At 40.2% G+C, this 25,319-nt stretch overlaps 1 protein-coding gene across 1 annotated transcript in view; it reads right to left on the bottom strand.

The window, feature by feature from the left end:
- Positions 1 to 20,240, bottom strand: part of SNCA (synuclein alpha) — a 38,356-nt gene extending 18,116 nt beyond the window's left edge. The window contains exons 1-4 of the mRNA XM_070756692.1: positions 19,626 to 20,240; positions 16,503 to 16,648; positions 14,933 to 14,974; positions 8,672 to 8,817 (exon numbers count right to left, since the gene is read on the bottom strand). Coding sequence (XP_070612793.1) covers positions 8,672 to 8,817; positions 14,933 to 14,974; positions 16,503 to 16,623 — 309 coding nt within the window. The 5' untranslated portion in view covers positions 16,624 to 16,648; positions 19,626 to 20,240. The remainder of the gene's footprint in view (positions 1 to 8,671; positions 8,818 to 14,932; positions 14,975 to 16,502; positions 16,649 to 19,625) is intronic.
- Between the last annotated feature and the right edge of the window lie 5,079 nt (positions 20,241 to 25,319).

The raw sequence follows: 25,319 nt of genomic DNA, 5'->3' as shown, positions 1-25,319 counted from the left end.
TTATAGGTCATAACCAACAGTCTGAATTGTGACCGGAAACCGATCGGCAACCAATGCAGACTGCGGAGTGTTGGTGAAACATGGGTATACCTAGGGAAGCCCATGATTGCTCTCGCAGCTGCATTCTGCATGATCTGAAGTTTCCGAACACTCTTCAAAGGTAGCCCCATGTAGAGAGCGTTACAGTAGTCGAACCTCGAGGTGATGAGGGCATGAGTGACCGTGAGCAGTGACTCCCGGTCCAAGTAGGGCCGCAACTGGTGCACTAGGCAAACCTGAGCAAACATAGTTATATTTCACTCCTTTATTTTCTCCTCCATTCCCCCTTTAATACATTCTACCTGATTATATCCTCTGTAACCCTCATTGTGTATTATTGGGTATTGGACAAAACAAACAAACAAATAAATAAAAATAAACGCCCCACTGGACCTTCTTTTCCTTAAACTAGACATGCCCAGTTTTGTAGTTTAGCAGGGGGAGAAATCAACATATTCTCCTCTTTCTACTAGAAGAAGTGGCTTCTATTCATGACTACTTCAGCTTCAACCACAACAACACAAGAGCGCACAACAGATTTAAACTTAACATTAACCGCTCCAAACTTGACTGTAAAAAATATGACTTCAGTAACTGAACTGTCGAAGCGTGGAACTCATTACCGGACTCCATAGTGTCATCCCCAAACCCCCAACACTTTAGCCTTAGATTATCCACGGTTGACCTCTCCAGACTCCTAAGAGGTCAGTAAGGGGCGAGTACAAGTGCACTAGAGTGCCTTCCATCCCCTGTCCTATTGCTCTCCTATATCTCCTATTCCTTTCTTCTATTCCTATATCTCTTCTTCTATTCTTTCATTGATATGTTCTATTAATATATCTTATTTTCTATTATTTCTTAGATATATTTTACTATGAGTATCTCCTCTATAACCTTCATCATGTATTTTATTATGTATATATAGATATATACCCACTAAAACCCTCATTGTGTATTGGACAAAATAAATAAATAAAATAAATAAATAAATAAATAAATAAATAGAAATGTTTGAATCCAACATATAATAGTTTAATATCTTTTTCTTTGGATCTTCATGGATAGAGGAGAGGGCACAAACCCGAAAAACTTCTTTCTTGACCAACAACCCTTTCTAAAATCGTCCTTTGTGAAGACAAAGTTACAAAATAACTAAATTCTCCAAAGTGAAAAGCTTCTTACATTTTTTTAAAAAATCAATCTTTCCATTGAAATGACAATAATGCGATTGACTCCAGATTTCGAGATCTGGACAATGCTGCATTTAGAAATAGTTCGGTGTTTTTCAGCAACAAACCAGTTCATGTTGTATGAACAAAAGGGACCTTCGCAATGAACTCGCATGGCCTCTAGTCTCTTTTTCTAACAAAGCGATTATATGTGAGACTGCGAATGTGGTTATTTACGGAATTCGACTGTGTAGGATGTAGCATGTAATTTTCTTTTTTTTTTGCAGTGCTGTTCTATACCGAGTAATTTACCAAGTGGTCTTTCAATAGCCTCACTGGAAAACATTACTATTTTAATCATTACAGCCACTTTTAAGAAACTTGACAGCTTTGGAAGTTAAAAGTTTACCTCTTATAACTCTGTTTTACACGAAGGATCACCCATGTTCCCATGAGATGGAGACGTTACAGATTTAATTAAAGCTTGTAGAACACAAAGCCGTAATTCACAAATAGCAGGAATCACTTGCACGGTACTTTCTAGTCTGGTCTCAAACAAGCTAGCCAGTGACTATTTTTGAGTATTCAACCTATTCTCCAAAGAACCTGAGGGCAGGACAAGAAGCAATGGGTGGAAACTAAACAAGGAAAGAAACAACTTAGAACTAAGAAGAAATTTCTTGACAGTCAAAGTGGTTGATCAGTAGTGTTGGGCGAACCGAACCTGCAAAGTTCAGGCTCATACTGAACTTTGCGCGGTTCGGTATACCGAACCCGAATTTTTTCAAATGTTCGGCAAAAGTTTGGGTTCGGGAGAGCGCCAGGGAGCTGTCGGCCAGTCGGGAGGCAAAAAAGGAGGTGGGGAATCCCACAAGGAGATTCCAGGGGTGGAGCTTTGACATCACTGAGACTTACTTCCTGGCTGGCTGAAACAGGGACTCCAGGAAGGACGTCTCAGTGACATCAAAGCTCCGCCCCTGGAATCCCCTGGTGGGATTCCCCACCTCCTTTTGTGCTTCCCGACCGGCCGACAGTTCCCCGGCTGTTCTGGAAAGTGTCGCCACCCAGCTGTCACCTTCAGAAACAGCCGGGGCGCTTCTCGGCGGTCTCCTGAACGCCGAACCCGGAAGTTCGGCAAAAGTTTGGGTTCAGGTTTGGGAGAGTGCCGGGAAGCGCCCCGGCTGTTCCAGAAGGTGACAGCTGGGCGGCAGCACTACCTGGTGCTTTCCAGAGCCCCGAACTTGAAAGTTCGGCAAAAGTTCGGGTTCAGGTTCCGAACCCGAACTTTTTTAAAAAATTGGGTGCCAAACCCGAACCCGAACTTTGTTGGGTTTGCCCAACACTATTTATCAGTGGAACTGCTTGCCTCCAGAAGTTGTGAATGCTCCAACACTGGACGTTTTTAAGCAGAGGTTGCATAACCATCTGTCTGAAGTAGTGTAGGGTTTCCTGCCTAAGCAGGGGGTTGGACTAGAAGACCTCCAAGGCCCCTCCTCCTCCTCCTCCTCGTCGTCATCATTATTATTATTATCTCAAAAGGTCCCAAATTCTAGGTAGCAATCTGAGAGATGTTATGGAAAACCTTCTGGCCCATTGGATTTTTCTTCACATATATTTCATGCTCATATACCTGGGCTTAAAGTTTCCATTTATTCTGCTCTAGAGTCTTTGATTTTGTCTATTACCACCCACCACCTATCTATTACTGCAGTGGTCTAATGAGACATTCCCTTTGCCCAAGCATAATGAATATCACTGAAAGTTAATGGTAGGAGGGAAAAAGGAGTGTGAATACTACTGAAACTCACAGAATTTCTGGATAGTTAAGTTAATAGACCTTTGTGCTGTTCGAAAACACAATAGGAAGACACACACATTTGAATGGCATTTGAAGCTGAAAGGAGAGGTCTTTCAAAATGGTACCAGGAAATGTACTGCATTGTGAAAATTAATGGATTGACTTCCTGGCTTTGATATCTACCAGTAATCCCATTCCCTTGAGCCCACTTCATCATTTTCGTCAAACAAAGAAACAACCGTTCTGAAACGGAGCCATTCGAAGGGCTCAGCAACACACCAAGAATTCAACAGACACCCTGATGAAAGCAACCTTGGTAGGAAATCATGAAGTGACGGCATCTATTAACAGCTCTCATCAACTACGGAGAGGAAATAAGGAGGACAATAAAAGTTCACCAAACAGGAAGACAGGGGTCGGGCATTAAGAATGGTAAACCTAGTCTTTCGTAGCTTCTTCTCTAGAAACACTGATTTATTAACCAGAGCATACAAAACATTCGTCATTCTTCTTCTATTCTTTCATGATATACTCTATTCCTATATATATATGTGTATGTATATGTATGTGCATATGTATGTATGTATGTATATGTATATGTATGTGTATATGTATGTATATATATATTCTATTCCTATATATTCTATTCCTATACCTTCTTTTCTATTCTTTCTTAGATATATTTTACTATGAGTATCTCCTCTATAACCTTCATCATGTATTTTACTATGTGTATATTGATATATACTCACTAAAACCCTCATTGTGTATTGGACAAAATAAATAAATAAATAAATAAAAATAAACTATTCTAGAATACAGCTGACCTGTATGGAATTCACACATACAAATTTTCAAAATTGGTAGCGCCATCTCCACCCCCGCCCCTGTCATAAGCGGTGTTCCCCAGGGAAGCGTACTAGGTCCTACTCTCTTCATTCTCTACATCAATGACCTCTGTGACCATATCGAAAGCAACTGTGTTCTTTTTGCCGACGATGTGAAACTTTTCAACACCACTGAAAACACACTCACTCTCCAAAAAGACCTGGACTTTGTCTCAGACGGGTCTAACACTGGCAACTTCAAATATCAACCAACAAATGCTCTACCCTCCACATTGGCAAAAAGAATCCTAACCGCACATACGAACTGAATAAACAATCTCTCACTGCCAACCCACATTCTGTAAAGGACCTTGGAATACTAATATCGAATGACCTAAGTGCTAAAGCCCACTGCAACAATATCACCAAAAAAGCCTCTAGAGTTGTTAACCTGATCCTACGCAGCTTCTGCTCAGGCAACCTCACTCTACTCACAAGAGCCTACAAAACTTTTGCCAAACCCATCCTAGACTACTGCTCATCTGTCTGGAACCCATACCACATCTCGGACATCAACACCCTTGAAAATGTCCAAAGATATTTCACCAGAAGAGCCCTTCACTCCTCCCCTCGAAACAGAATACCCTACGAAAATAGACTAACATGCATTTTTGAATAAGATACATTAAAGACAATGGGACTGTTTGTGTGCAAAATCTTAAGGCTGGGGTCCAAATGCTTCATCTTCAAATATAAATTAAGACACAGATAGACTGTGGGTTGTAATATCATGTGTTATTTCTTGGAAGTGAGTTTATTCTGAAATGAATGTTCAGAATTACAAATGTGATTCAGTCTTGTAGAGACTTACAATAGTCTTTGTAAGGCTATTTCCATAACAACAACCAACATAATTTCAAAAGAGAAAACATCAGATTTTGATCGGGTGAAAATAAACTAAATTGGCAATAATTTTGTTGTATCCACTAAAAATTAAAAAAACAGCGCAGAGCGTTTTAAGAACTGGAGTCATGATACAGAAATAGGGCTATTCATGGAAGCCATGATTTTATCAAGTTATAGATCGAGACAATGTTGAAATATAGAATAACTGAGCGGTATCAAATACAGAGTCCTATTAAAGTCCAAGTTTTGACTTTTAATAGTTGGATTTTCCTTCCCCCACCCATATAGTGTCTCAACCGCCCGTAATTACAGGGTAATTAGTCCATAAAGACACACACCACATGATAGAAGGAAAACCCAAAAGTCTTTATCAACAGAAAAACAGAAGCAGCTCCCTTTTTAAATGTCAAAGGGATTTTCTGGTACACACAAGGCACAGGTTAAATGGAGTCCAATTGCTCACCCAATAACTGGGAAATTGAGTCCAATTCTAAAGTCTAGAGAGTCCACACACAATCCTGAACAGCACAAAAACCACGATCTTGACGAAACAATGAATCAGATAAACTGCCATGACGCTAAAACACCAGGCTGCTCTTTTATCTGTAGCACTAATTACTGGAGCCCCACCCAACCACAGGTGGCCTCATTTTCTCTTGTAATAATCCTTCAGTTGTTGTCTCCTATGCATCACTCTACACATGCGTGGATGTGTCACTAATTCTTGTTCAGAATCCAAGGATGATACAGATGATTGATCTCCTTCTGGGCTGTCTGCCAAACTCCCCTCTTCCCTGTCACTCACGCTTCCTTGATCAGAGGAGGCTTCGTCAACAGATTCCATCGGGAGCAAAACAGGCCTGCGGCACGTGGATGTTTCCCCCACCTCCACCTCCACATTCCTTGGGGCAGGAGCTGGGCCAGAGCTAACCATAACATATAGGGGGCAGTTATTTTTGTGTTTCTTCTGCCTGCAAGTTTCAGAAAGCTTTCGCTGCGACTTGACCTCCCATTTTTAAAACGAAAGGTTTTTCTGTAAAGTCGATGTGCAGCATCCTTGAAAAATTTCATCAATCATTTTCGCTTCAGCCCAGAGCAAATCACATGTCCGACAAATAAACTGCACAACAATCTCCTCAGAGAACACTAGCAACCTGAAGAGCTCATTGTGTAGGAGGTGGAAGGAAAAGTGCTAAATATGCATTAAATCTTGTGAATGCTCTTCGCACAACTTGCCCTAAAAATATATGCTAATTTGATTGAATTTGCTGAATGTTGCCTTACTGAAGGGCATGTGACTCTCTATATTTACTTACTGATGTCCAACTGAAATTAGTAGGGCTTACTTTTGAGTAGACAGACAAGGGGTGTCAATCTCGTGGCATCATGTTGTTGTCACGTGATGTATCATGACTTTTTTCCGTTTCGCTAAATTGGCGGTGGCCAGTGTGTGAAACACTTTGTAGGTTTGCAGCCGGCGCCTTTCCTTCACTGTGGTGACTCCTCGGTTTGGCTGAAACCGAGTTGATCCAGCCGGGGCTAAGCGCCCACTTTTGCCTTTCCACAACCAGATGCTCCAGGATACAACCTCACGCCGGGTGTATGGGAGGCAGCGCGAGGGAGTCACCACAGTGACCAGAGAAAGGGATACACTCCATTCACTTTGGGCTTCCCAGAGCAAAGGGAGCATTTCACCGAAACATAGAAACATAGAAGACTGACGGCAGAAAAAGACCTCCTGGTCCATCTAGTCTGCCCTTATACTATTTCCTGTATTTTATCTTAGGGTGGATCTGTGTTTATCCCAGGCATGTTTAAATTCAGTTACTGTGGAAGTTTGTTCCAAGGATCTACTACTCTTTCGGTAAAATAATATTTTCTCACGTTGCTTCTGATCTTTCCCCCAACTAACCTCAGATTGTGTCCCCTTGTTCTTGTGTTCACTTTCCTATTGAAAACACTTCCCTCCTGAACCTTATTTAACCCTTTAACATATTTAAATGTTTCGCTCGTGTCCCCCCTTTTCCTTCTGTCCTCCAGACTATACATTAAGTCTTTCCTGATACGTTTTATGCTTAAGACCTTCCACCATTCTGGTAGCCCGTCTTTGGACCCCTTCAATTTTGTCAATATCTTTTTGTAGGTGAGGTCTCCAGAACTGGACACAGTATTCCAGATGGGATCTCACCAACACTCTATATAAGGGGATCACAATCTCCCTCTTCCTGCTTGTTATACCTCTAGCTATGCAGCCAAGCATCCTACTTGCTTTTCCTACCGCCCGACCACTCCTACCGCCCGACTTTTCTCTGGCCGCTGGCAGAGGTTTATTTTCTCTCCAAGCACCCAGAGAAAGGTATAAAATAAAAATGGAAAAGCATGGAAATGGAATTAAAGGGTCAAGTCACTTAAAAGATCTGTGGTGTGAAGTGGTAAAAATCCCAATATCAATTTCCATCAATAGTAAGAACTAAGCCCCAGAAACAAGCAGTGCACAAGTTTGACAGTATTGTGTTTTTCTCTATTTTTGCTAAGCGGCTAATGTGCTTTCAAAAACCTTTGGAGGACAAGTGAATAAATCCTCCTGTCTGATGGATACAGAAAGAGATCTCCAAGCAATAAAACATGGTGGTTTCTGCCTAACAGCTTTTCATCACAATCTCCAGCGATTTGCGACATGTTAGTTGTAAATGCTTCTAAGTGGTTTATATACCAAAGCACCTTTTTCCATGTAGTCTTTAATCAATATTTGCTTTAAAAAAAACCAACAACATGACAGGGAAGTGCAAAAGCAACCCTCTTAAGACAAATGATTTACTATAAAATTCTTCTTTAAATAAAATAGTATATATTTACTGTAGGTTAAAACAGAAACACTGCTTTTTAATTATCAACCCTGCTTTTCCACTTTCATTGTAAACCCTAGACTTTCAATTTAATTGTAAACCAAGGTTGAGAAACACTGTACTAGGCTAAGGCGGTGTCCTCAACACGTGGTTTGTGGACCCCTGGGGGCCACAAGAGTCTAGAGGAAGGCTTGTGGAAATGTTATGATTTGAATCTTGAGTTAAGTCTTGGGAGCATGTGGCCACAATGCTGGGGGTCCATGGTAAAGAAAAAATTGAGAACCACTGGGCTAGGTTTGGAAACTTCCGTTAGTCCAGAATACACCTGTGCGAGCTGTTATGGGTTTGGTCTCCAAACACAATTTAAAGTGTTGGTTATTACCTATAAAGCCCAACATGGCATAGGACTAGACTACTTACGAGACTGTATTCTGCCTCTGTGTCCCAGCAGCCGGTCACATCCCACAAGTTCGGCCTCCTCCAGGTCCTGTTGGCTAAGCAGTGCCGGCTGGCGGGACCACGGGGAAGGGCCTTCTCTGCGGTGGCCCCGGCCCTCTGGAATCAACTCCCCCCGGAGATTATATTTGGATCCATAGGCCAAATGTTAGTTGAAAACAAGAATTGTTGTTCCCCAGTGTATTGGTTTGATGCATCTACTGTGTCATCCTGAGGTTTTGCATTGTGCTTATCCCTCCAGTGAGTAATGAGTAACTGAGTCAAGTAGGATGAAATGGTAGGAAATTAGCAAGTAACCAATATAAACAGTGATTGTCGGCAGTGGGTTTACCTACACCAGTGTTTCCCAACCTTGGCAACTTGATGATATCTGGACTTCAACTCCCAGAATTCCCCAGCCAGCGAATGCCCTGTCTCCATAGCGAATGCTGGCTGGGGAATTCTGGGAGTTGAAGTCCAGATGTCTTCAAGAGGCCAAGGTTGGGAAACACTGACCTACAATATAGTTAGCACAGAAAAATAGGTAAGCATTTAGGCAAAGCCTTTCCGAAACCAACACCAACCCTTACACAAAGAGAAAATACGCCATTTGGAATCCACATTTTTGCAAATATCTATAGCTCCACCCACCTGTTTGGCCAACTGATCCTTCTTGACAAAGCCGGTGGCTGCCGCAATATTTCCAGCCCCTTCCACCGTCTTGTGGGCTACGGCTGTCACTCCGGTGACAACGGCTCCTCCTACATTTGATACTTGCTCTTTGGTTTTCTCAGCCACTGTAGGGGAGGAAAAGGTCAAAGGTGAGAGAGGGGAGGAAATTTCCCAAGTGTCTTTTTCCAAAATCAACAATTCAGCGATGGGGTGTTTCCGGTTTGGCCCGGTTCTGCGAACTGGTAGTGCTCGGAGGCTCCGCCCACCTGCCTGGGATGCTTCTGAGCATGTGCAGAAGCGTTGTGTGCGCGAGTGCATATGTGAACCAGTAGCAAAGGGTCTTGGAAGCCACTACTGGCCAACATGACGATTCACCAATTTTTAATTTTTTTTAATATATTTTATTTTATTTTATTTTATTTTATTTTATTTTATTTTATTTTATTTTATTTTATTTTATTTTATTTTATTTTATTTTATTTTATTATTTTATTTCTATGTTGCCCAATACCTAGGTACTCAGGGCGGTTTATAACAAGTAAAATACAATATAACAGCAATAATAAGAACTCAATATAAATAACAAATTATAAAAAAAAAACCATTGTAAAACCATTATAAAACCCCATTATAAACCCACTATAAATCCTATCACACACACGCACACCAGTCAACCTATTAGGGCCGTGGCTGATATTAATGTTCATAGATGGCATAAGATGCCATTTTATTAGGCATGCAAATGACAGAAAGAAAAAAAATTGCAAAAGCATATCTCAGTGAAATCCAACTTGCTCTACAGGCATACTTTTGCCGGTAGTATACAATTAAACATACAATTTAAAATTTTAATTAAATTTTTTTTTTAAAACAAATATATTTATTTAAGCTACAGTGGAAATTCCAAAATAGCCTTCCATCTGGAGCTTCTGGCAGGACAAAGCTTGCTTAAATATGCAAAGGATGGTCAGCCTGTCTGAGCATTGTAAAACCAATCCAATGTCCTTTCAACATTGTAGTAGCTGTAGTAGATTATAAAAGTGTTCAGGATCCATTTAAAGCCTTATCTGGTTCGTTCCCAAAGCCATCAGTAGATTGTTTGTTTGTTTGTTTGTTTGTTTGTTTGTTTGTTTGTTTGTTTATTTATTTATTTATTTATTTATTTATTTATTTAATTTATTTTATTGTTTGTTTGTTTGTTTGTTTATTTATTTATTTATTTATTTATTTATTTATTTATTTATTTATTTATTTATTTATTTATTTATTTATTTATTTATTTATTTATTTATTTATTTATTTATTTATTTATTTATTTATTTATTTATTTATTTATTTATTTATTTATTTATTTATTTATTTATTTATTTATTTATTTATTTATTTATTTATTTATTTATTTATTTATTTATTTATTTATTTATTTATTTATTTATTTATTTATTTATTTATTTATTTATTTATTTATTTATTTATTTATTTATTTATTTATTTATTTATTTATTTATTTATTTATTTATTTATTTATTTATTTATTTATTTATTTATTTATTTATTTATTTATTTATTTATTTATTTATTTATTTATTTATTTATTTATTTATTTATTTATTTATTTATTTATTTATTTATTTATTGGATTTGTATGCCGCCCCTCTCCGTAGACTCGGGCCGGTTAACAACAATGATAAAAACAACATGTAACAATCCAATCCAATACTAAAATAACTAAAAAAACACCTTATTATAAAAACCAAACATGCATACAGACATACCATGCATAAATTGTAAAGGCCTAGGGGGAAATAATATCTAAGTTCCCCCATGCCTGACGGCAGAGGTGGGTTTTAAGAAGTTTACGAAAGATGAGGAGGGTGGGGGCAATTCTAATCTCTGGGGGGAGTTGGTTCCAAAGGGCTGGGGCCGCCACAGAGAAGGCTCTTCCCCTGGGTCCCGCCAAACGACATTGTTTAGTTCAAAAGAGCATGAGCATGTCCAAAAGCCAATTAGTCTCTTTAAACAAAATTTTTGGGGAAAAAAACAACCTGTGATGCTTTGAGTTATTTCAATAATGAAACTAAGGGGAGATACTTAGTAATTTTGCTTTCTCTTCCTCATCCTAAATATCCCCAGAGGGACTAAAATACTCTTACATATCACATTGTCATTTGATGGTATTCTAATTTCTTTAGAAGTCAAACTGACTTAAATTGTGGCCTCCAATGTTTGTGCATAGAATCATTGAGGACATATGCGCCAATGACAAATTCCTTGTGCATCCTATCACACTTGAGCAATAAAGAATTCTGTTCTGTTTTGTTCTGTTCTATTCTATTCTATTCTGAAAGAATGAAATACTGTATTTTGGGAAATATTAAAAAGATAGCTCAAGAGATATCAGCTGTGAACGCCTGCACTAGCTATTATTGCATATAACAATAATTTTGGAACAAAGGAAAGAGAAACATAGAAACATAGAAGATTGACGGCAGAAAAAAGACCTCATGGTCCATCCAGTCTGCCCTTATACTATTTCCTTTTTTATGCCGCCCTTCTCCTTAGACTCAGGACGGCTTACAACATGAATACCCTACATGACTAGACTTTCAATCCTGGGCCTAGAAAGCCTAGAACTAAGACCCCTTAAACAAGATCTAAATATTGCCCACAAGATATGCTGCAACGTCCTGCCTGTTGGCGACTACTTCAGCTTCAACCACAACAACACAAGAGCACACAACAGATTTAAACTTAATATTAACCGCTCCAAACTTGACTGTAAAAAATATGACTTCAGTAACCGAGTTGTCGAAGCATGGAACTCATTACCGGACTCCATAGTGTCATCCCCAAACCCCCAACACTTTACCCTTAGATTATCCACGGTTGACATCTCCAGATTCCTAAGAGGTCAGTAAGGAGCGAGTACAAGTGCACTAGAGTGTCTTCCGTCCCCTGTCCTATTGCTCTCCTATATCTCCTATACCTTTCTTCTATTCCTATATCTCTTCTTCTATTCTTTCATTGATATGTTCTATTACTATACCTTCTTTTCTATTATTTCTTAGATATATTTTACTATGAGTATCTCCTCTATAACCTTCATCATGTATTTGACTATGTGTATATAGATATATACCCACTAAAACCCTCATTGTGTATTGGACAAAATAAATAAATAAATAAAAATGTTAGCAAATGGCACTTCTTAACAGAGCCAGCCTATTGCCCCCACAATCTGGGTCCTCATTTTACCCACCTCGGAAGGATGGAAGGCTGAGTCAACCTTGAGCTGGTGATGAGATTTGAACTGCTGACCTACAGATCTACACTCAGCTTTAGTGGCCTGCAGTACAGCACTCTACCTGCTGCGCCACTCCGGCTCTTACGTTGAGGACTACCGGCACTTTATTGTAAAGGAAGTTGCCAAGGAAGAAAATCTGAATTTGCTCTTGTGCCAGCTGTCACTTGCTACTCAAGCAAGGTCAAAAATGTCTTCTGAGATGCGGAAATGAATTTCAGCTGCAGCTTTGACAACCATTATTATTATTACTATTATTACTATTATTACTATTATTATTATTATTATTATTATTATTATTATTATTAATTAGATTTGTATGCCGCCCCTCTCTGAAGACTCGGGGCAGCTAACAACAATATAAAAAGACAATATAAACAAATCTAATATTAAAAACAATCTAAAAACCCCAATTTAAAGAACCACTCATACATACAAGCATACCATGTATAAATTCTATAAGCCTAGGGGGAAGGGAAATTTCAATTCCCCCATGCCTGACGACAGAGGTGGGTTTTAAGGAGCTTGCGAAAGGCAAGGAGGGTGGGGGCAACTCTGATATCTGGGGGGAGCTGGTTCCAGAGGGTCGGGGCCGCCACAGAGAAGACTGCTCCCCTGGGTCCCGCCAAATGACATTGTTTAGTCGACGGGACCCGGAGAAGGCCAACTCTGTGGGACCTAACCGGTCGCTGGGATTCGTGCGGCAGAAGGCGGTCCCGGAGATATTCTGGTCCGAAGCCATGAAGGGCTTTATAGGTCATAACCAACACTTTGAATTGTGACCGGAAATTGATCAGCAACTAATGCAGACTGCGGAGTGTTGGTGTAACATGGGCATGCCATACAAATCATTTTATAAGAAAAGAGTTCCTGGAAATATAGACGGTACATCGGTCATCTGCTGCTGTTGGGGGCCCTCAGCTAATAATTGCACTGAAATGCTAAGACCCTACTTAATATTCCTGAGCCATCCTTGACCGTGGACGATTGTGTTTGTACAGTCTGGAGAAGAGACTTCCTGTTGTTTTGCCAGCAACTGTGATTGGCGGCATCCGAGGCAAAATGCTTTGCTATGCTGCTCACAGGTAACTGAGCAAGGACTAACTGACTATTTTGCCATCAGGAAATCTGTTCTCTCGACCATGTTCACTAAACCTTGAAGCTCAACAAATATCAGCTGTGAACGCCTGCACCAGCTATTACTGTATATAACTATAATTTTGGAACAATTGCCAGTGTATCAAAGGAATTCTAGGCGTGAAAGACTCATTTATAGCGCCAGGCATCGGGGAGTTGAGATAGCTCTTCCCCCTAGGCCATTACAAGTTATGCATGGTATGTCTGTGTGTATGTTTGGTTTTATAATAGGGGTTTTTAGTTGTTTTTTTATTATTGTATTGTACATGTTGTGTTTATTATTGTTGTTAGCCGCCCCGAGTCTACGGAGAGGGGCGGCATGCAAATCCAATAAATTATTATTATTATTGTGAAAGCTTCTCCCAATGTAAGGAAGATACCAGGTGCCATCAATTAGCAATACCAATAGCACTTAGAATTAGAATAGAATAGAATAATAATAATAATTATTATTATGTCAGTACAACACAGCAAACGAGATCACTATGCTGGATTTCGTATTTCATCACCAGCCGGGCGCTTCCCAAGCACCTAAGACTGCATGAATTATGTTTGCCGATCACAGTAAAGCGGCCTTTTGCAATTGACAGAATAGAATAGAATAGAATTATTATTATTATTAATTAAATTTTATATGCTGCCCCTCTCTGGAGACTCGGAGCGGCTCACAACAGGACTATAAAATAGAATAGAATAGAATTCTTTATTGGCCAAGTGTGATTGGACACACAAGGAATTTGCCTTTGGTGCAGATGCTCTCAGTGTACATAAAATAAAATATGGATTTGTTAAGAAACATGTGGTACAACACTTAATGATTGTCATAGAGGTCAAATAAGCAGCCACGCATGTGGAGAGCGATGCATAGGCAACAACAACTGAGAGATTATTATCAAAGAAAATGAGGCCACCTGTGGTTGGGTGGGGCTGTGGTCATTAGTGAGGCTGCTATAAAGAGCAGCCTGTGGGTTTGGCCATTGTGGAGGATTATCTGATCGTTGTGTTTCGTGACTGCTTTGCTGACTTTGACCTTTTGTGTGCTGATTTTTCCCTGCTTTGAAACTAAACCAGAGCAAAGTGTGTTTCACTTTGTGAAAGAAGAAGGACTGTGAATTGCCTCACAGCTGCAATCTAAGTATCACAGAACTGATAAGGGACTTGCACAAATTACCAGTTTGTTTGGAGACGAGTGCTCTTTGCTATACCAAAAGAGGGCTTAGGTTAAGTGAATTTTCATTATAAAGAACATTGTTTTGAATTTTCAAACGTGTGTGTGTGTGTGTCTGAAATTTGTACCTGTGAATTTTTGGGAGGAGTCTACCAGAGAGCCCGACAGAATACCTCGGAAGGATGGAAGACTGAATTAACCTTGAGCCTGGTGGGATTTCAACTGTCAAACTGCAGGCAGCAGAATACGTCAGCCGAATTAGCCTGCAGTACTCCACTCTAACCACTGCGCCACCGAAGCTCATCCATTATATGTTGCAGTGATAATAATCACTCAGCCGGCAGGCCCGCTGGTTATTGCCCAAAACCAGATATGGAATCTGGGCCAAACTTTTGCTGGCTTTGCATTCTCTACAGATGGTGTGTCATGTGTTTGAATCATCAGAAACTGGAATTGTACTACAGATTAATATCTCCAAATGTCCCCTCTGCAGGAATATTCCTCTCCCAATAAGACCAATAATGCTGTTTGGATCATATTGCAGACATTTCCTTCTTAGACCAGAGTTACTTTTTAAAGAACAGACAAGAGATATATTGATGACTTAGATCTAGACATGCAAATATGTACTTACCTGTTGTGACACCGTGAACCACGCCCTCTTTGGTCTTCGACCCTGTTTATCCAAGAAAAATAAAAATCAGTTTCAATAACGGGTCCAAAGATGGGCTACAAAAACCGTGGAAGGTCTTAATCATAAAACGTATCAGGAAAGACTTCATGAACTCAATCTGTATAGTCTGGAGGACAGAAGGAAAAGGGGGGACATGATTGAAACATTTAAATATGTTATAGGGTTAAATAAGGTTCAGGAGGGAAGTGTTTTTAATAGGAAAGTGAACACAAGAACAAGCGGTCACAATCTGAGGTTAGTTGGGGGAAAGATGAGAAGCAACGTGAGAAAGTGTTATTTTACTGAAAGAGTAGTAGATGCTTGGAACAAACTTCCAGCAGACGTTGTTGGCTAATCCACAGTAATTGAATTTTAAACATGCCTGGGATAAACATATATCCATCCTAAGATAAAACACAGGAAATAGTATAAGGGCAGACTAGATGGACCATGAGGCCTTTTTCTTCCGTCAATCTTCTATGTTTCTTTGTTTCAATGGAAACTGAACGGAATGAGATTTAGGAAGCACACGGATACAGTTCAAGACTTCACACAACATGTTGATCCTAAGTTCAACACAGATGGTTGTGTTATTATAAAATAGTGGCCCTCACAATAAACTGCAAATGATAGCTTAACATTATGACTTGGTTAAACTGACTGGTCTATAATTTCCTGGATCACCTCTGGATCCTTTCTTGAAGATCGTGGTTACATTTGCCTCCCTCCAATCCTCAGGCACAGTGCCTGATCTTAGAGAAAGATTATATATTTTAGCAATTTCACACTTGAGTCCCTTGAGAACTCGAGGGTGGATGCCATCTGGACCTGGCAATTTGTTGACATTTAATAATAATAATAATAATAATAATAATAATAATAATAATAATAATAATTTATTGGATTTGTATGCCGCCCCTCTCCGTAGACTCAGGGCGGCTAACAACAATAATAAACACAACATGTACAATCCAATAATAAAAAACAACTAAAACCCCTATTATAAAACCAAACATATACACAAACAAAGCATGCATAACTTGTAATGGCCTAGGGGGAAGGGCTATCTCAACTCCCCCATGCCTGGTGGTATAAATGAGTCTTGAGTAGTTTACGAAAGACAGGGAGGGTGGGGGTAGTTCTGATCTCTGGGGGGAGTTGGTTCCAGAGGGCCGGGGCCGCCACAGAGAAGGCTCTTCCCCTGGCGCCCGCCAAATGACATTGTTTAGTCGACGGGACCTGGAGAAGGCCAACTCTGTGGGACCTTATCGGTTGCTGGGATTTAGTTTTAGAAAGGCATGCAAGAACATCTTCCTTATTTATCTCTATCTGGTTTAATTCTTCTAATTCCCTCCCTGAGAAAACTAATTCAATGGCAGGCAAATGCTCTCTATCCTCAGTGAAAACGGAGGCAAAGAAGTCCATTTAGCCATTTATTTTCTTTTTGTCTTGGTTCCACCCAGTTCTTGACATGTGCCAAAATAAAACAAACAAAAATAACACAATCCAGATTTAGGGTCTCACCACTTACCCATATAGAGGACTCCTTCTTTTGTTTTCCCTGCTGCTTCTGCGACACCTTGCTTGGTTTTCTCTGCGGCTGCTACCACGCCCTCCTTAGCTTTATTAAATCCTTTCATGAATACGTCCATGGTTGAAATACGTCAGTGTCCAGCACTGAAAAGGTAGGCAATTTTTATTTAGAAGTAGAAGTAGAATTCTTTATTGGCCAAGTGTGATTGGACACACAAGGAATTTGTCTTGGTGCAGATGCTCTCGTACATAAAATAAAATATACATTTGTCAACAATCAGGAGGTACAACACTTAATGATTGTCATAGGGGTCAAATAAGCAATGAAGAAGCAATATTAATAAAAATCTTAGGATACAAGCAACAAGTTACAGTCATATAGTCATAAGTGGGAAGAAATGGGTGATAGGAATGATGAGAAAAAACTAGTAGTAATAGTAGTGCAGACTTAGTAAATAGTTTGACAGGGTTGAGGGAATTATTTGTTTAGCAGAGTGATGGCATTCAAGAAAAAACTGTTCTTGTGTCTAGCTGTCTTGGTGTGCAGTGCTCTGTAGCGACGTTTTGAGTGTAGGAGTTGGAACAGTTTGTGTCCAGGATGCGAGGGGTCAGTCAATATTTTCACCGCCCTCTTTTTGACTCCTGCAGTATCCAGGTCCTCAATGGAAGGCAGGTTGGCAGCCATTGTTTTTTCTGCAGTTCTGATTCCCCTCTGAAGTCTGTGTTGGTCTTGTTGGGTTGGAGAACCAAACCAGACAGTGATAGAGGTGCAGATGACAGACTCAGTGATTCCTCTGCAGAACTGGTCGTTATGTCATTTAAGAAAGAATAGCATCACGTTCTTTAGAAGGGAATAGCACATCTATCCATGCATCCATAACCATCTTGGTCTAAAACTATCCAGATGGCTAGATATTATTATTATTATTATTTTATTATTATTTATTGGATTTGTATGCCGCCCCTCTCCACAGACTCGGGGCGGCTAACCACAGTGGTAAAACAACATGAACAATCCAATTAATAAAAACAACTAAAAAACCCTTATTATAAAAAACCAAACATACACACAAACATACCATGCATAACTTGTAGTAGCCTAGGGGGAAAGGATAACTTAACTCCCCCATGCCTGGCGACAAAGGTGGGTCTTAAGTAATTTGCGAAAGACAAGGAGGGTGGGGGCCGTTCTAATCTCTGGGGGGAGTTGATTCCAGAGGGCCGGGGCCGCCACAGAGAAGGCTCTTCCCCTGGGGCCCGCCAAACGACATTGTACTCCAAGTTCTTTGACTGAGTGAGGGTCTTCTGTGAGTTCAGTTTGTCCAAGTGTGTATTTAGTATTCGGATTCTTCTTACCAATGTGTAGGACAGACCACTCTGTCACCAGCACCTCAATATCTTTTTAAAAATGATTGTGGGCTTTGTAGCTCATTTGCCTTTCAAATAGATTTTTAAATAAACCAGGGCTCCCGATTCTGCTCAGACAGCAAGAATAGAAATGTAAAGCCATTATCTGGTATCACAGCAAGTTCTCATGAACCACAAGCTTGTGAGTAATTCTTTTAAAATAGGAGTGTGAACTCGAAGTGGAATGAGGTGATGGGAGGAGCCTGAGTCTGTCTCAAAGGGAGGATTCTAACATTAGCTGAGATCATGTTCAAACCCACAATGTGGGTTGTTTTTAAACAATGCAAAATATCTGAGAAGCAACCAAAGACCCTTTCGTCTCCTGAAAAAGTAGATTGCTTGCTTAGTCCCTTTGATTCATTTCCAATCATCAGTGCAAATTTAAAAGACAAAACAAAATGCAATAATCGTCTAAACTCATAGAAAACAGTCATTGTTTCACTTCTTTCTTAAATTACTGGAGAAATTATTAATTTTGGCACCAGCCTAGCTTCCATGGAACCCAAACAGCTCTGAAATAAATATTTGCCAAATTAATTGGGGGTAAGGGAAGAAGAAAGTAATGGATGGACATGTTTTTATGTGTGTGTGTGTGTGTGTGTGTGTGTGTGTGTGAAATGAGATTAAGAGTTTCCCCCCCCTTTGAACACCAAATAATTGAGAAGGCAAATCTTCAGATTTGCTTGATTATCTTGATTCACCAAAAGGTTCCTCTACTTTTCTAAAAATGGAAACTTGATTTTTCCTCCTGAAAAGGGGACAATATAAATCACAGGCACTTGCTAATTCCTATTTTTCCTCCTTCTCACCCACACAAGTCTCTTACACAAGAGAGAGAAGTGGTAAGATATGATCCTTATTTAACTGAGACTGAAGACTGAGATGTTTTGCACCCCAGATGAAGGCTACAAGGCTTATTTCAACCATCTGTTGAAGAGCTGCTGTGACAAATACCAATTACAAATCACCCCAGCCCTTCTGATGCTGTCCAAAACAATTTCTATCACTCCAACCAGCTAGGTTGACCAAGATAGCAGAAACCCTTGGTTCTATACCTTGGAGATGACCATGCTATAGAAGGCAGTGTGTGCATGTTAGCATGGCTTATTTTTCTCAGAATTCCAAGGAAACAAGGCAATTAAAACCAGAAGGAAGATTGCAAGAATATTCTTGCTTATTGCAGACATAATGTTTCAACTAGATATCTCAATTCTTCTCTGCCGCTAAAGATGCAGTTTAAGGCTGGTTCAAGCATCAACCAGGAGATTATTCCCCAGTTCTTTAGCTCTGGCCAATTCTCGAGATGTTAACTAAGACATCTGTTATTATCAGCCTCAATTTTTCTTTCTCCCGGCAGCCAAATCCGTCTGCCGGTTATTTCTTTGCCTCTGTGCCGAAGCTTATTTAAGGATCTCAAGATACTTCTTCCAAAGTCTCACCCATGTGGAGGGAATGACTGCTTCCAAAAGTGGAGGCTGCATCTTTGCACGCTTACATAATAATAGCCTGATACCCAAATAACACAGGGCATAAATATCACACCCAACAAGGGCCATGTAAGCCAAATTGCAGCTCCGTTCTCCGTCCTTTGCCCAAATCCACCCCACTTTACTCGCCTTTATCCCCGGGCTAAGCACCCAAAGACCCCTCTCTCTTAGTCTTAGCATCCTCCAGCGACCCCCCTCTTCCCTAGAGATGCCCATAAGTTACTCACCCGTTATGGTTTAATTTGCTTTCCGCCTCGCCCTGCCGGAGCGATCAACAGTTAGTCTTTTTACAACTGTTTGATTTTGAGAGTGAGAGAGAGAGAAAGAAAGAGAGGAGGCTCTGAAGATGAAGAAGGAGAATAGGAATGGAGCCAAGAGTTGCCCAGCAGGCGCCTTGGGCTCAGTACATCCCTGCCGAGGTCCGCCTTAAAGGCTCAATCGGTGGTACCCAAGCTCCGGTCCTTCTTCCCAGGCGAGGCAAGGATGTCGCTGGGAGAGAAAAAAAAGGCAGGCAGGCAGGCAGGCAGGATGGAAGGCAGGCTTCCCTCGCGGACCGGAGAGAAAACTGCGCCCCGCTTCGCAGCTCCAACGCGGGGCGGGCGAGGATTTTGCGCGCGTGTGCGTGTGCGCCCGCGTGTGCGTGCGTGAAAGCAAGCGCGCCTCTTTCCTCCTCGGTTCTTTGTGCCCGTGTGTCAGGTAGACAAAGGCGGCGCCCAAGGAAACACCCCCCCTCGCCCTCCTCCCATCTTCCCGCGACCCCTCCCGGTGCCAAGTATCCCCCCTCCAAAAAAAGATAACGGAGCTCTGGACTCTTTTTTGCCATCTTTGCCCACCGTTGGAGCGGAGGAAAAGGATGCGCTACCTTGGTTGGCTCCCGTGCAAGAAGAGGGCGATTGGGGGTGGTGGGGGTGGAGGGGGGGGGGTGCAGAGAAGTATTTAGTGGGGTCCTGTGGCTTTTAGGGTGGGAGCTCCTCCCCTTGGCCGCTAGCCACGCCCTTGGGTTTCTCTCTTTTCCTCCGTTTCCCACCTGTTAAAGCAACAGGCTCGTGATCGAAGGAGGCGCTCTGGAAAGGACGCAAATGTCCTTTTCTGGACTATGGAGGGAGGCGGAAACCCAAGGATGGAAAATTGTAAGGAAGACATCGTTTGGGGGGTGGGGAGGATCCGAGAAGAGAAGAAAATCAGTTAATCCGGGGAACGGCTTATCTCCAGAAGTTGTGAATGGTCCCAACACTGGAAGTTTTTAAGAAGATGTGGGATGATTATTGTTGTTGTTTTGTTGTCGTTGTTATTATTATTGTTATTATTATTGTTATTATTATTATTGTTATTATTATTATTATTATTATTATTATGTCAATACAACACAGCAAACGAGATCACTATACTGGATTTCGTATTATTATTGTTGTTGTTCTGTTGTTGTCGTTGTCGTTGTTGTTGTTATTATTATTATTATTATTATTATTATTATTATTATTATTATTGGTAGTAGTAGTAGTAGTAGTATATAGAATTAAACAGGAACAAAGAGAGATTTAACCTGGAAATAAGGAGGAACTTCTGATGGTAATTAATATTAACCGCTCCAAACTTGACTGTAAAAAATATGACTTCAGCAACCGAGTTGTTGAAGCGTGCAACTCATTACCTGACTCAACCCCTAACCCCCAACATTTTTCCCTTAGGCTATCCACGATTGACCTCTCCAGGTTCCTTAGAGGTCAGTAAGGGGTGTGCATAAGTGCACCAGTGTGCCTTCCGTCTCCTGTCCAATTGTCTCTCCTTATCTCATTTATCTTTTCTTCCTTTCAAATATGTTCACCTATACTTTTATATCTTATCTTCTATTCTTTTCTTTACTTATATTTTTACATATCTTTCTCTTCAATGTGTATTATATATTGGACAAAATAAATAAATAAAATAAAATAAATGGTGAGAGTGATCAACCAGTGGATAGATAGCTTGCCTGTGGAGGCTGTAAGCCCTTCAACCCTTGGGACTTTCAAGGGGAGACTGGACTGCCATTTGTATGAAGTGGTGTAGAGTCCCCTGCTTGGGCAGGGGGTTGGACTAGATGACCTGCAAGGTCCCTTCCAATTCTAATATGGGGAGGGAGGGAGGGAGCAGCTAGTCAGCTAGAAAACTCATCTATGTGGCCAGGCATGGAGGAATTGATATATCCTTAGCTGCCTTGGCTTTATGTATGGTGTGTTTGGGTTGTATGATTGTTTTTACTAAGGGTTTTTAAAAGTGTTTTAACATTGGATTTGGATATGATGTTTTTACTTGTGTGAGCCGCTCCAAGTCCTCAGAGAGGGACGGCATACAAATCTAATAAATTATTATTATTATTATTAGTCCCTCTCTCAGCCCAACCCACCTGATGGAGTTGGAAAAACACCATCAATAAATAGGAGGAGGAAATTGCCGTTGTTGCTGTTGTTATAGAAGAGGGGAGAGGAGAGGAGAAGAGAAAATAAAACCTGGAGGTCTTTTAATCCAATCCCCTGAATAGGCAGAAAACCTTATACCATTACAGACAAATTGTTGTCCAACCTCGTCTTTAAAATATCTTCTTCTTTGCCTTCTAATAAGGCATGCCTATAATTAGTGAACTTAGGACTGAGTGATCAACACCTGGAATGCACTACCTGACTCTGTGGTTCCTTCCCCAAATCCCAAAAACTTTAACCTTAGACTGTCTACACTCAACCTTACCCCATACCTAAGAGGTCTGCAACAGGTGTACATCATGCCTTCCACCCCTGTCCTACTGTCCCATTATCCAAATTTACTTATACCTACTTAAACTTACCTATATCTACTTGCTTTTGTTTATGTTTATACCATACCTATTATCTTCGGAGTCTACGGAGAGGGGCGGCATACAAATCTAATAAATAATAATAATAATAATAATAATAATAATATCTTGTACACATTTTGACAAATAAATAAAAATAAATCTGAGTTCAAACAGTGATGGTGAGCCACAGACTAGCCAATCATGTTTTGCCTATTGGGTTTGAGTTGGACCAGATTGGTTAATCCTTCTATTTCCAGCAGCATTATTCTGGAAAGTTCATGAGCTGGAAGGCATCATCTCTCCCTAAAATATAGTCTCTCAGAGATAGTAGCACATTTGGCATGAGTGTCTAACCCTGGCAAGTTTAAGACTTGTGGACTTCAACTCCGCATTTTGGGAGTTGAGGTTCACAAGTCTTAAACTTGCCAAAGATTGCACATCCCTGTGAAAAACAATATAATTAGAGTTGTAAAAATGACAGAAATGGACAATGTAAGCAGAGCCTTAAAAACCTTCCCCATTAGAAATAGCTGGGACATTGGGGACTTTTAGTTGGAGATAAAAGTCCAAGGGGATTTGTGTGAAAAATATAAACTATTAACATAGAAACGTAGAAACGTAGAAGTCTGATGGCAGAAAAAGACCTCATGGTCCATCTAGTCTCCCCTTATACTATTTCCTGTATTTTATCTTACAATGGATATATGTTTATCCCAGGCATGTTTAAATTCAGTTACTGTGGATTTATCTACCATGTCTGCTGGAAGTTTGTTCCAAGGATCTACTACTCTTTCAGTGAAATAATATTTCCTCACGTTGCTTTTGATCTTTCCCCCAACTAACTTCAGATTGTGTCCCCTTGTTCTTGTGTTCACTTTGCTATTAAAAACACTTCCCTCCTGGACCTTATTTAAACCTTTAACATATTTAAATGTTTCAATCATGTCCCCCCTTTTCCTTCTGTCCTCCAGACTATACAGATTGAGTCCATGAAGTCTTTCCTGATACGTTTTATGCTTAAGACCTTCCACCATTCTTGTAGCCCGTCTTTGGACCCCTTCAATTTTGTCAATATCTTTTTGTAGGTGAGGTCTCCAGGACTGAACACAGGATTCCAAATGGGGTCTCACCAGCGCTCTATACAAGGGGATCACAATCTCCCCCTTCCTGCTTGTTATACCTCTAGCTATGCAGCCAAGCATCCTACTTGCTTCTCCTACCGCCCGACCACACTGCTCACCCATTTTGAGACTGTCAGAAATCACGACCCCTAAATCCTTCTCTTCTGAAGTTTTTGCTAACACAGAACTGCCAATGCAATATTGCATGTAGGATGAGGGAGAAAACTTTTAAAACCCTCGAAGAGGGGTGTCAAACTCTATTTCATTGAGGGTTGGGTTAGGGTTGGGTTAGGGTTAATGCCCTGCAAAAACACCATCAACCACTGCAAAAGAAAAGGAGAAAATGTTATAGCTAATTTCAAACTCTGCTGATAACACTTTTTTAGCCTATTTTTTCCCTTTAAATTTAGATTTACACTTTCCCTTTGGTAAATATGGTGTTTATTTCTGTCTACTTCATTTAATGGCGGGGGGATGGTAATTCAACAATGAGAAAAAGAAATAAATGCATTGTGCGACCTCATTGCCCAAATTAGACGAACAGGAAACTAAGAGACATTAAGTTAGAGAGAGAGAGGGTTAGGAAGTGTGCTTTGATTCTGCCTAAAAGCAAACATTGGGGTTCTTATTCGTTCTATTTCCATAGCGTGGGAAGAAGATAAATCTTTCACCAAAACTCCTCTCAGAAGAAATGCAGTTTATGAAAGACAATTGCTTTTTCAAAAACACACAAATGAATCTTAGGAAGGCTGACTTGCAAAATGATTTGTCGCTTTAGCGAAGGCCTCCTGGGAAATAAGAGAAATATATTCAACAAACCATGGTCAAAGGCACCATGGCTTCAGGAACTCATTACCGGATTCCGTAGTGTCATCCCCTAATCCCCAACACTTTACCCTTAGACTCTCCATGGTTGACCTTTCCAGATTCCTAAAAGGTCAGTAAGGGGCGAGTACATTAGCGCACTATAAGATGCACCTTTTTCCTTCCTAAAAGAGGTTGATAATTTGGGTATATCTTATACACTGAATGTAGCTTTTTTTTCTTTCCAGCCCTAACCAGGTGCTAATGATTTTATTTATTCATTTATTTATTTATTTATTTATTTATTTATTTATTTATTCATTCATTCATTCATTCATTCATTCATGCATTCATTCATTCATTCATGCATTCATTCATACATTCATGCATTCATTCATGCATTCATACATTCATGCATTCATTCATGCATGCATTCATGCATTCATGCATTCATTCATTTATTTATTCCAATACACAATGAGGGTTTTAGTGGGTATATATCTTATATACACATAGTAAAATACATGATGAAGGTTATAGAGGAGATACTCATAGTAAAATACATCTAAGAAAGAATAGAGGAGAAGATATAGTAATAGAACATATCAACGAAAGAACAGAAGAAGAGATATAGGAATAGAAGAAAGGTATAGGAGATATAGGAGAGCAATAGGACTGGGGACGGAAGGCACTCTAGGGCACTTGTACTCGCCCCTTACTGACCTCTTAGAAATCTGCATAGGTCAATTGTAGATAATCTAAGGGTAAAGTGTTGGGGGTTTGGGGATGACACTATGGAGTCCGGTAATGAGTTCCACGCTTCGACAACTCGGTTACTGAAGTTATATTTTTTACAGTCAAGTTTGGAGCGGTTAATATTAAGTTTAAATCTGTTCCCAGTTGTTACTGGCTTGCAAGCCCTTTCATTCTTACTCTCTGCGAGGAATGTTTTCCAAGCCCTAAGTCTTTGCAGGGTTTTTTTCCATTGCTCTACTTGCTCCGAATGTTTCTTTCCAGGTGCTAATGAGGTTCCCAGCTTTTACCGGCTTGCAAGCTCTTTCCTTGCTACTCTCTCCGAATAAAGTTTTTTTAAAAGCCCTAACCAGGGGATAAAATAATATTTTGGCTAAGGATGCTAGCCAGAGGAATACCTGGTAAGCAGATTCTTTTCCCTATTTTCCACC

Source organism: Erythrolamprus reginae, chromosome 7, assembly GCF_031021105.1.
Source record: "Erythrolamprus reginae isolate rEryReg1 chromosome 7, rEryReg1.hap1, whole genome shotgun sequence".
NCBI classification, from domain to species: domain Eukaryota; kingdom Metazoa; phylum Chordata; class Lepidosauria; order Squamata; family Dipsadidae; genus Erythrolamprus; species Erythrolamprus reginae.
The sequence above is the reverse complement of the archived record's forward strand: the minus strand, read 5'-3'. Positions and strand labels throughout refer to the sequence as shown.